The following is a 13626-nucleotide window of genomic DNA, read 5'->3' on the forward strand; positions in this document are numbered from 1 at the left end:
TACAATATTAAATTATAAAATTAAAAATCTTAAACCGCACACACACGCATCACCGATCCCGACTGTATCGACCTTAGCCTAGTACAGACTACAGTATGGCCACCAAGGATAACGGTTTGACTATATTATTATATTATATTATACATACATAAGAAACATACATATGGATATGGAGACACCTGTGTACCTAATGGTTTCTGTTGCACGACTTTCCATCGCGGTCGTGAAACACTATTTGGTTTACCACGCGTGGTAATGGAAATGTACTCGTCTATATATATACGTTCCGCACACTATAGCTTGTCATAATATGTACAGAGTGATTCACCAAACATATTCACACCAATTCCAGATTTTGAGCCAAACAATAAAAAATAAAAAATACCCAAACTTTTCTTGATAGTAGGAAAAAACAACAATAAAAAAAGTAAGTGGATACCGCATTGTACATTAAGTGTCGAGTGAGTCACCATATTAAAGGTGTGTTAAATTTGAATTCAATGATAAATCATTGTATACGACAAATGATTCTGAGTGGAAACGGTCTATCAACCTAATCATCAGTGAAATGTATTTTTATTTTTTTTTTTTTTATATATAACTATTTAAGTCATTTATTTCATTATTAGTGTTTAATTATTGTAATAATATATAAATATATAACACCTTTCTGTAAATACTACAAGACAGTAAATATAAATTGATAATACCTATAAATAAATAATTTTTTAAAAATTATCAAAAATGTTATTGAATATAGTAAAATTGATAAATTCAAAAAAAAAATACAAAATGTACTAATATGAGTAAATTTTGTTCGACATCTGCAAGCAGGAGATTGTATTCGTAAATTGGAATTGATAGCGTGGTTCAGTATTCAATTTCATTACGATCGTCAATCACATTTCTTAGACTGATGAATCATAATGTACAATGACATTATGAACAAACAAAACCATCTATACTGGGATGATACAAGCCCGCAATGATCACGTGAAACTAATTTTCAAAGGTCTGGGGAATTAACAAATAGTATTAGTTAGTAGGTAAAAAGCTTGTAGGACTGTACTTTTACAATAGATTGTTTGATGATAAATGATATTTTAATTATGTAACTAACAAACTACCAATACACAGATATGTTGAACAATATTCCATTATACCTACATGCACACGAGAAAATATATTCTTCCAGCAAAATGACCTTCAACCCACAAAGCAATTATTATTACACAGCATTTAAATCAAGTGTTTCAGTATTTCCGAACAGCTAGATTGGAACTTATGGTTTTGTTATAGCCGGCACGGTCCCCAGATTTGACATCATTAGGGTTTTTTTACGGGGACATCAAAAGCTATGGTTTATACAAATCTACCTGTCAATAATCTCTATTATTAAAAAAAAAAAAACAAAATAAAAGCAACAAATATTATTTTAAGAAATAGTCGTTTTTATAATATGTTAGACTCTATTTTTAAATTTAAAATAAAATATTTTAATAATTATGTGTATTTGCAAAGTATTTGTAATGATTTAAATATTCTAATACTTATTTATATTAGAATAATCAAAAAAATCTTAAATTATGTTATATTTAATTATAATTGGTGAGATTTAAATAATTTATTTTTAAAAATTAAAAATTAAATAAAACATTTTTTCAAAATTTTAATGACCATGTTTAATTCTTTATTTCTTATTTTAATAAATCTGTTATTTATATGAAATACTTTTATATAAAAACAAATGGTAATATTTTAAAAGGGTTTATTTCATTATCATGAATTTTGACGTAAAAACTAAGAATTCCATAAAAAAATCTAAATTTACTGGTATACATAATAATAAAATGTATAATCTAGACTAACGTGAGAGACATTTCGAATAGTACAAGTATAACGGTTTCATAATAGTCCAGCAATAGTTTCAAGTTTCAACAAACAGCCGCTAACTATCGTGCATCATTATTTTAAAAAAAATATGTCTTCACGTTTAATTTTATATTGTTTTATAACTGTTATTTAATTATTGAAAAATTCAATAGATTCCACCAAGGGTTAAAAAAAAAATATTTCTGAGTATTCAAAATGAATATTATTTCTAAGATTAATTGCTAAAATTTATTTAAGTCATCGTTATTAAAATATATACGTATATAAATTATATATATATATAAATATAAAATAGGTATAATAGTCTATATTTGTTCAATCATATATAATTATACAGCCTGCGGTCTACTTAAAAATTGATTTTGGATTTTGAACAGAGCGATGAATGTGTTAATTTTATAATGAGTGTTTTACTATTCATGAACTTACAATTTATAAATCAACTTAAACATTTTATACATTGCTTGTTGAATTCTGTTTTTCGCAAATTTTAGAGTATTTAAGTATTTAATGCAATGATTTATGTTTATATCATACTGCTATTATTTTAAAACAAAAATTATAAAAGGATGTATAGTGTTTCTAAAAAACAAAAACAATTATGGTGTACAAGGACCATAAATTAAAAGAAGACATTGATGATTCAGACTTTCTAGTTTCAAGCTATTTTATTTTATGTTAAAAAATTCAATAAAATAAAAACTCTAATTTCATTATTGATTTAGATAATCAAAAGAATGGTCTATATCATTCTAAAATTGTATTTTGTTAAGATATATTAATATCAAATATATTATATGTATATATGTATAGATCATTATTATTTTATTATAAAGCATATTTAAATAGTTGAAATTTATGGCCAAAGCCTCCACAAGCTCGTGAACTTTTCACAATGTGTGCACTCCCAAAAATATTAGTTCAGTTGTGCTTGTATCCTAATATATTCCTAAATATTGCTAAAAACAAACTAAAAATATATAACTTCAAAATTAGTTAGTACATGTCAAATTGGTAAGAAAGAAGAGCTTTATTTTTTGTCAGTTACAGTTTATGAGATTTAACGTTTCTAATGATATTTAAATATTACTTATTTAAAAAATAATAATTTAATAACAATACTTTCTACCCAGAAGTATGTATATAAAGAATAGATATCTCTTGATATTTATATTTAAAAATATTTTTTTGTTCCAAGTAAATAACTCTTCATAGATAGATACATACATAAAGATCTATATGGATATTTTGTAGTATTAAAATAAACGTATCATATGGCGTTTAAATAATTATGAATATCGAAACATAATAATTAAGTTATTCAATAATCCTAAAATTCCCAATTTCGATTATGATAAAATAAATACAGAAGGTATATTCCAACTTATACATTTTATTTTACCAAAGATACTTTAACTATAATAGCTACATCCTATAATCAAACTGACCGAACTATCTTGTACAAATAAAATAGACCAAATAGGAAGTCTCATTGAAAATAACACTGGAATATCAAAATTATGCCTAACAAGTCATTGAAGAGTAAAACCTGAAAAATAAAAAATAAATTTTGTGTTTTAATTGTTAATGACTGTCATTGATGTATTCATGAAGGAGGGGTAGTGGGGGGGTTCCCTCCAGAAATATGTAAAAAAAACATGTATAATACAGGGACGATCTCAGAAAAAATCGTGGGGGTTGACTAAAATTATTTTTACCTAACGACCGTTTTTTTTTTGTTTTTGCTGTTTATGCGTCCCCATGAGGGGGGCCTCATGGAAAATTGCTGGATCCACCCCTATCACTATTATGACACCCTCTCCAAAAAAAAAAAAAATAATAATAATAATAAGTTTGTAAATACGCCACTAATGACTATGACTATTAAAACTATACACAGTAATAAATGTTGCCTTTATTTTGTTTTAGCAAAAAAAATTATTTATCAGGTAACAGAGTTGTATACAATCATATAAACAACATATAATGTCGGCAACGTATTTTACATTAAGTCAACAGTTTTAATACAACTTTTTTAGCGAACTCTAGACAACTATACGCGTATATACCATAAACAAAACAAAATTCTAAATACGCCTACACTATATAACCAACCAACATATAGTCAACATATTTTATAGCACTTGAATTCTAAGTAAGATACCGATTACCACGATTTCTTCTCTTGGTTAGGTAAGATTGAGAGATAAATGAACATTTAAACTTTACTTTAATTGATACTAATTTCAAAATTAATATGTAAATATTCATTTAATGTTTCAAATTAATTTTTAGTTTATACAGTAATAACAAGGACAGGTATTGATAATATTAATATGTTACGCCATAATTTTATACTTCAAATTAAAAAATTAAAAAAGAATCTTAAAACTGAAATATGACATTTTATTAATCATCCTTCCATTATTAAATTCTATAATAGATATTGTTAAGTAATACTTTAATTTGTAACATAATTATATAGTACTAACCTATATAACCATAAACTACATAACTAATAATTACATATTGTAATATACACATGTTGAATTATATTAGGTAATAGTTACCTACTGCAGATAGTTGAAGAGAAAAATAATATTCATCTATCCTTGAAAAACATTGACTACCATTTTTAGTGAAAGATAATCATCTTAACATCTATCTACTATAAATCTATAACTATGGTTCATGACTTATGACTAGGTCATACCACAAAATCGGTGCAATTTTTAATTTATATTTTAGAAGACTGTGAGGCCTTATTAGAGGCTTTCTTTTGAATACAAATAATATATATTATAATTGATTGATGAGCTTATATAAATACTAAAGATAAAAACTATGTTTGAACTGTCACTGGGTCAAGGGATCCAACTACCTAATAATATAATATCACTGAGAACTTAAAAAGATAAGTAGTTATCTTATAATTTTATATGAATTAATATATGATTATAGTTATTAATTAAAAATATATTAATTAAATCAACTTCTATGTAATTTAAAATGTAATCTCGTCTTTGAATTATTCCTTATTTAAATGTATCTATACATGTTATAAGTACATTTTAGTTTTAAAATAGTTTTTCAATACTTTGAATATAATTGTAGTTTAGGTATAATATTACACATACATATAAATGTACATTAAATTTATAATTTACAGCACAATAACAAAATGATATGCATATAATAAAACCCAAAAATTATTATGAAAAACAGAGGTTTAGATGAATCAGCAGGAAACGTGTTTTCGTGGATACCTAAATTTGTCATATTCAAAAATATATTCTAAAAGGAGCTTGATTTTCAATAATCTGTAGATTTTTAATTTTTTATCTTCAAAAAAGCCTAGGTCAAAAAAGTATAAACAAAAACAGTTTTTGCAATTACTACGCTGACCAACCGCATCTATGATTAAAACGCTAAAACTAATATAGAAGATATTTTTTTTTCGAAATAAACAAAAAATTTAGAAAAATATTAAAATTACATCTATAATACGCATATGTTACACTAAATATAAAAAAATCAATTAATTACTTAAATTTTTAAATTTTGAGCGAAATGATGATTGTATTTATTTTACGAGTACCTATCTACAATAATGTGTGTGTGTGTGTTTGTTTTTTTTTGTATCTGTTATCACTTTTTAGGGTAATAAAAATACTTTGATTTTTAACGAAGGAGGTAATTTCCAATATCAAAATGGATCTAGTTGATTGATACTGTGCGGGATAAAACATAAAAAATCTTAAGCACTTTACTAAATTATTGGGAAAAATGAAAAAAAAATTAAGGAAATACGAGAATTTTCACACAAATCCGGTTTTTGATAAAATCAATTTTTTTTTTTCAGTGTAACTCGAAAATGAATAACTGTAAATAGGTACTGGAAATTTTCACGAAGTGTTAATATTATTATTTTCTATAATTGATGTAATTTTCAAAGTATTTAATTATTATTGAATTATTTAAAGTAATTGAAATTTTCGATTTTTTTTTTTAATTGTTAATAAAAAGTTGTCTAAAACTTTGAAAATTAAATACGAGGTAGTTCATAAATTATTATTAATAGCTACTACAGTGTCATTTAATAATACAAAAAATAAATATATTAACATTTGCACAAACAATTTTAACGAATTTCAACAGAACTACAAAAATTAACAAATTATTTTGTTGTCAGAAGTATAAAATATCCTTAGGCTGATCGTCGCCGCTATACGAATCATTTTTCGTATACATTAATATATCATTGAATTAAATGAGTCATTCAACCCTTAATGTACAATAAACAGCCTCTTTAAAAGAGCTACCACTGGCTACCTTTTCATTTAATAAAATGAGTTAACTAAAATATATTATGAGAAACAAATGAATGATGAAGGCAAAAATTGCAATATAACATGTAAATATTATATGCTTAAGTAAATTCACCAATTTAAATAATCTTAATTTAAATGTATTTATTAATTCAGCAATGAAAATTACATTACAAATACTATTTAAAGATTGAGTATTTTAATTTTGACAGAAAATAACAAGATGCTCCTATAATTACATTAAACTATAAGATGATGAAATAATTAAAACATGCTGTAATTTGCAAAAATTAAAATGTAATATTATTAATATTATACATTTAGAAGTATAAATACGACATAATTAATACACGCACACACACATACATATAAAATAATTAACATAACTAATTAAATACGAATTATTAATTTAGCTAGAGTTATTAAATACTTTTAAAATTACATTTATTAAAGTAAGATTTTCCAATTATTAAGTACCTAATAGTATTTTAATTCTGGTATATCGATTTGTTTAATAATGCAGTAAGAATAAAATTATAAAAACAGATTTATAATTAGTTAAAGTTAATTTGAGATTCTGAGAGAATTAATAAATTGGCTTTAAAATAATGTAAATACTTAAGTTTATTTTGAGTGTCTGGCGTCACCTTTAAGCTTTAAAAATTAGGAATAGTAAAAATGCTTCGATCTTCAACTTTGAGAGTAGTTTCTAGTAACAAATTGAAATTAAATGGTAATTTGGAGTATCCAAAATTATCTATACTTTTTAAACAATCGTAAAAAACGGAGATTTCTACAAGAACCTAGTTTTTAATAAAAACCGATATTTGTTTTTATTGTTATTCAAAAAGAATATTTATAAAAACTTAAATTTTTCAATAAATATTTTTTTAATTTTTTTTTATTGAAACAAAATTTAATATATTTATAATCTGTATTTACATATTAATGACATGAATTGGATAAGATTTGATAGTCAGGAGAAGGAAGTCACCCAATATCGACACCCCATGGATAGTATTTTTAAGGAGAGAGTTAAGTCCTTACATAAATATCTTTTCAAGCTGAAACAAATATTTATATCAACATTGTATACGAATAATTTTAATTTTCAAAATATTTCAGCTCATTTTAGACCTAGATATATGTTTATTTGAATATTAACGACAGAAATGTTTTATCTAGTAAGTTTTTTTTTACAACAATAACCGTTCTTTTTATTATAATCAATTAATTATTCAAGATTCAAAATCACGAAAATTTGCAAATTATTTGGTAATTAAACATTTATACATAAAGCATGAAAAAATAAGACAAGATATTTCATAAGTTATTTTTATTGGAATTTAAAAAAAAGTTTAGCATAAAACCATATATTTTTATTTATAAAAAACGAAGTTATCTTCAAATGATTTTAATTGTATTATTATTCAAAAATAAGTAGGTATACAGAAAATTTGAAATATTGGCTACAAACATTTTCAAATTACTCAAAAATTGTTTCTCAGTATTAATGTACAAAAATAAATCACGTATTTTCATTATGTTTCTCTTTTATTACAATTATTATTATTTTTTTTTCTGCTAATAAATACAAATTGAAATTTGGGAGGTAGAATTGTTTTTAACGGTAACATTTTGAATAAGTTAATTGTTTTTATACTTTTAATTCAATAATTATATATATATATTAGCTACTATTAACGAAAATCGATTAATAATAAGCATACATTTATTAAAAAATATTAAAAAATATTATACAAACATTACAAACAATAGATTAATAATTTTATCCTAACACTACATTTTTTTTTTAATAAATCTATAAATGTCCTATAATTTTAACTTTATTTGCCCCTTTTATTCTTCCGTAATACCCATACAAACACAATACAATATAGGATTGCTTACTTATAGATTAAAGGGGCAAAAATCTAGAGATATTATGTAGATTCCAAACATGTTCTAAGGAAAATAATAGTTAACCAACATGTTTTTTAACCCCTTGAATATTTATCCAACATTGACGCTAAATGCCCAAATCAAAAAATGAAATTCCACCATGGATATAAAATACTTTCTAAATAGATAATCGAAAATCTAAAACTGTAATGATTATAGATAATAGAGTAAAATAAACAAACAATTCAATCAAAAATCAAAACTTCCAAAATGTTTAGTCATTATAGAAATGATTTAAATTTCACTACATATTATATACTAAAATAATATATATTTATAATTAAATGTTAATTTTCTAACTCTTATTTTTCAAAAAACAAATCAAAATTTATATATACAATTCTGTATATTGTAACTATTTAAAAATAATAAATTATCATGAACAAATTTATTATTAAACCTCATTTTTTTCAATAAAAATAATATAAAACATTATAATCAATTGCCATATTTATGATAAATTTTGTATTAAAGTTTAGCTATAAAAATTGAAAATATTAATTATTTATAAATTCTTAATTTTTATAGTTTAAGTTTAAAAAATTAACACTATGTTCCTCATGCATAATACATACAGAAAATTTAAAAAAATCTATAAAATATATAAACATAATTCTTTTTATGAAAATTTTGATTTTCAGATTTGGATAAAATTACATATTTTAACGAAGAATAATAATGTTAATTATTATGTTATAATTTAAAAACATTAATTGTACAAATTTAAAACTTTGTAATTATGAATTTGACTATGCTCTATGTTCTTAAAATATGAGAATTATTTTAAGGTATTACTTATTTATATTCTATAGTTTTATACCACAAATAAATATATCCTTGATTCGGTTTTATGGTAAGATAGCATTAACTTAAAAGTAAATAACAATAATATAATAAATATTAAAATATGCAATGTTTTCGCATAAATTAAATCAATTTACCCAAACCAGAACTGTTTTCGTATTTGCATGTATACGATTCATCATTAAATTCAAATCACTTCCACGACAATGACCTATATACTTTATAATATGTACTGTACATCAAAAAGGTACATATTATTTACCTTTTTTGTTTTTCCAAATCATTTTGAAAAATACTGAAAATTTTTAACTTAGACTTCTCAAAAGTGTCAACTAGGTTTACTTTTATACAAGAAAAGATATTAAAGTTAAAAATTAAAGAATTTGTTTCTACTTTAAAACACGTATATACACAATAAAAACACACATTATTGTAAAATCAATTCATTCAAAATCTCACTCAAAATTTAAAACATCATATTATAAAATAAATATAATTGTACCTATACATACCTACATTATGTATATGAAATTTAATCATGAAATGATATCCATAATTTAAAAAAGATTAACGAAATGTAGTTTTTACCAAATAATAATTTTATAAGATAATAAAAAGAACTTACCACTAAAAATTGCATATAAATTTTAAAATAGAACAATAAATTAAGTACGAGGTCTAAACTAAACACGAGTTAAGCACGAGCTTAGTTAATACTAACGAATAGTAGATAAAATGCTAACTCTGAGTGTACAAAACAGCCATTTATACAATATTTGTTCAACTGTTAAAAAGCAAACATGCTTAATGAATATTACTACACTATTATTGTTTTTAATATTTTTCAATAATACTTATAAAGGGGGAAATAATACCAGCAGTCAAAATGTATGCAAGTAGAAAAAAAATATACAAGGTAAGAATTTAAAATAGTAATATTTAACAACTATTAAATTATTTCATTGAAATATTTAATATATAAGTATATCTAAATATTAAAATTTAGATATTTTTAGATTACTTTCAGTAGTTGAAATAAAAGAAGCGTATAATCAATAATCAGAATATATTATTTTAGTTTAAATATTTCACCCCTTAAACAACTATCTTATCACCCTAGAACATATTATTTTTTTTTTATTATTATTATAAAAACTGCTAGTATAAATTATGATAACTAGAACATATTATGAAGTTGATTTTTCAAATTTTAAATTACCTAATAGTAATTTTTACAATATTCACATCTGGTTTAAATGTAAATATTCCCACAAATAAATAACTACCTAATGTATTGACAAAATTAATAGATTGAAAATAAAATTATTAAATCAATGTTGATCGATAAAGATTGTTTTGAAATTAATAATACAATATACAACCTAAATATACTCAATGTAAAAGTGAACAATACAGACATAGTACAAACTATAAGACAAATACATTTTCATTTTATTTATTATTTAAATAAGTCATTACCTAATTAACAATACAGTAGAATGCCACAAAATAGTAAACATAAGTCTATAGTCTATGAAATAAGCATCCTTATTTTGCATAAACTATTAACTAATAGTATACATAATACATAAGCAGGGCCGGTACTACTAAAATTGATACCCAAAACGAAACTATGTAATAGCATCATCCCCTTTCCAAATAATAAATTGAAATTTTTTTTTGATATTCAATTTTTGTAAGATAAAATAAATAATGATAAGAACTCTAATTCTATAAAAATATTATGGATCGACCATAGAGGTTATAAATTAAAAATATTAAATTTTAAATAAAAAGGTAGATCAAAAAATTTTTTTTATCGATTTTCAGTTTAAAATAATTATAGGTATATATAGTACTTGTTATTAGGTATAATATGTATTTAAATATTGTTGAGAGGCCACTTTAATAACAGGTGCCCTGGACCTAGACCCTGGATATCCACCCTTAGCGCTGACCCAGAGAATAAGCCTAGTATCCTATTTTGTGTCTACGCAAAATAAAATGTGTATAAAAATAATATTATAAAATTGATAAGATTTATTTGGATATTTTACTGATAAGTTATCATCGAGATAATGATACATATATATATATCATTAAAATTTTAACCAAATTATTATCACTCAACAAATTAGTAAGAACTAAGAATATTTTAATAGGTATTTAATTAAAACAGTTGCTACAATCAGTAAATTTATAAATTCCAATGATTAAAATATAAAGTACTTTAGCTGTGAAATACAGTGAATCAACAATCATTAAACTCAAACATTTACGTTAACTATAAGTATATATATATATTAGTTCACAACCTGAGCACTTAAACAATAATAAAAGTTAAATACCTGATTGATCCGAAGGGACATGATCTGGAGAGGTTGGAGCAGTCCCCTCCAAATCTGACTTGTCTTCCAATGCTCCTGCCAGCTTAATGGTCTCGTTTCTTTACAATCAAAATGACAGTCGAATTGTTAATTAAAAATAGTTACAAGAACAGAAACAAAAATATAGTCAAAGATTGAAGGAATAAAATAAAAATGAATATTAAAAAACAATTGTAACTGTAACTGTGCAATAATATTGTTGCATAAGAATGTACCAGAATTTTATCTTAAAATACTAGAAAAAACGTTCGGTACAATGTAAATAAATAGTATTTAATATCAGCTCGATAAAGTGCGTGAACTGAACATGACTGATAGACGAACTGCTAATTTGAATAGCATACGGTACGAACAAACGTTGAAAATTTAAATATATAAGTTAAACAAAAGTAACTAAACTAAAACGAAATATTTTCAATGATAAAAACAAAGATTTTCATCTTTTGTTTACATATCTATTGATTGGTTTTTAATCCCACTGGTTTTATCTTTCTGTCGGAGGCTGCAAAACGCATTCCTCAGGTATCAGGTTAGCCAACACCGGTGCTCTGGTCACTGATAAGTGATAACGAGATATAAAAACCGCAATTATTCAGAAATCAGAATACTTGGACCTTGGACGTTGGATCTAAAAGGTGTCTCACGTCTCACATTTTACTGGAGTTATAACCTTATTTGTTGAGACTTTTGGGATTAATAGCCAATCCATTTACACGTCTATATATACTCTGTAGTATTGCTCATAAATCAATAATATCAAATGCTCATTAAGATTTGAAAATTAATTATAATAAAGAAATGTTTTATTCTAGTTTATAAGTTATTATACCTAATCATAGAAAAAATTAGATACACGTCACGATTTAAGGTATATTATTTTAGGTATTCTTGTCGTATATTATGATCTACCCACTACCGCATATTTATGGTCTAGCGCGCATCTATAGTTATTTCCAACGATTCGACAGTGAAGACGATTGAGCTTTATTACAACGATGACCTAACTTCTATAATAAAACATGGGTTTTGCAAGTTGCAATAAACATGATTATAGTCACAAACATATGAAATAATTAGTTTGGTAACAGTTAGTTATAGAGTTACAGTTTACTTATTTGTTTCTAAGAAACGTAAAATTATATCTTATGTAATTTAATTTAAATAATAAAAATAATAATTTTTTATAATTTTTACTACATGTACAACACCATGCATTGTAATTACATATTTATTGATAATTATTTTTCTATATATACCTTATCCAGTTATCCAATGTACATTTTTTTTTTTTAATTTAGGATTAGATTGCATGACTTTATGTTAGTGAATTATTATCATAGTAGTGTATTATTATTTATTAAATAAACTATAATTCTACATTTATTTATTTATTCATATTTTAATAAAATATAAGAAGCATGTGGTACTCACTAGTCACTACTCGTGGTAGACCACCTATGACGTATAAAAACGTGTGGTAGATGAAGACGTCGTTGACTATGTACAGTATAGATTATGTAAAGGCCGCGATCAGAAATTTTTTTCGGAGAGGGTGCAATCGTGCAAAACTTATATAATGTATATCAATATTATACATTTACTTTACTGAATTTAGGTTTTAACATTTGGTTAAAAATAAAGAAAATAAATTAATACAACGTTAAATTATTAATACAATAATACACGCAATATTATTATTTCATGTAATCACATAATATATTATTGTAATGTATCTTTGGAAGTTGGGGAAAATAATTTAATAATATATTTTTGTTATCACATTTACTCGTTATTTACATTATATGTGGAATTTAATAAAACAATATGAGGCGTTTGTCGTCACTGTCTAGCGGACAACGGTGTATAATTATAATAATATTTTAAATGTACACAAATATAATATTTTTGTTATTAATCGTCGAGGCGTTGATAGCAGTCGTTGTCGATCAATAATATTCTATTATTAATTAGACGATAAAATAATATTTTCATATTATAATATTATGATACAAAACAGTCAATAGTCAATTTAATAAATTTTAATTTTAGCCATTTATGTTGGTATCAAAAAAAAATAATTATTTTACACATTTTTAAACTACTTATGAATTTTTTTATGATGGTGGAGGGGAGGTAAACCACTTGGACACCCCTCAGACACGACCCTGGATACGATGAAACGTGGTAAACGTAAACCGCACATGATAAGAATAGGTACCATATTTTATATTATTATTTACCTATTTTAATGA

The 13626-nt window shown here is 23.8% G+C and overlaps 1 protein-coding gene across 3 annotated transcripts in view; it reads right to left on the reverse strand.

Moving 5' to 3' along the window:
* LOC112595811 (serine/threonine-protein kinase tricorner) overlaps nucleotides 1-11524 on the reverse strand; it is a 122252-nt gene extending 110728 nt beyond the window's left edge. For 2 of the 3 annotated variants that reach the window (XM_025341167.1, XM_025341165.1), the window contains exon 1: nucleotides 11336-11524. Coding sequence is in view for 2 of the 3 variants with exons in the window: in XM_025341165.1 (XP_025196950.1) it covers nucleotides 11336-11356 (21 nt within the window). In the remaining variant the exon portion in view is untranslated. Of the gene's footprint in view, nucleotides 1-9612; nucleotides 9643-11335 lie in introns of those variants that run through there. The other variant, XM_025341166.1, reaches the window with a different exon arrangement.
* Between the last annotated feature and the right edge of the window lie 2102 nt (nucleotides 11525-13626).

Source organism: Melanaphis sacchari, unplaced genomic scaffold (genome assembly GCF_002803265.2).
Source record: "Melanaphis sacchari strain LSU unplaced genomic scaffold, SCAv2.0 Contig2_pilon_pilon, whole genome shotgun sequence".
Classification (NCBI taxonomy): Eukaryota; Metazoa; Arthropoda; class Insecta; order Hemiptera; family Aphididae; genus Melanaphis; species Melanaphis sacchari.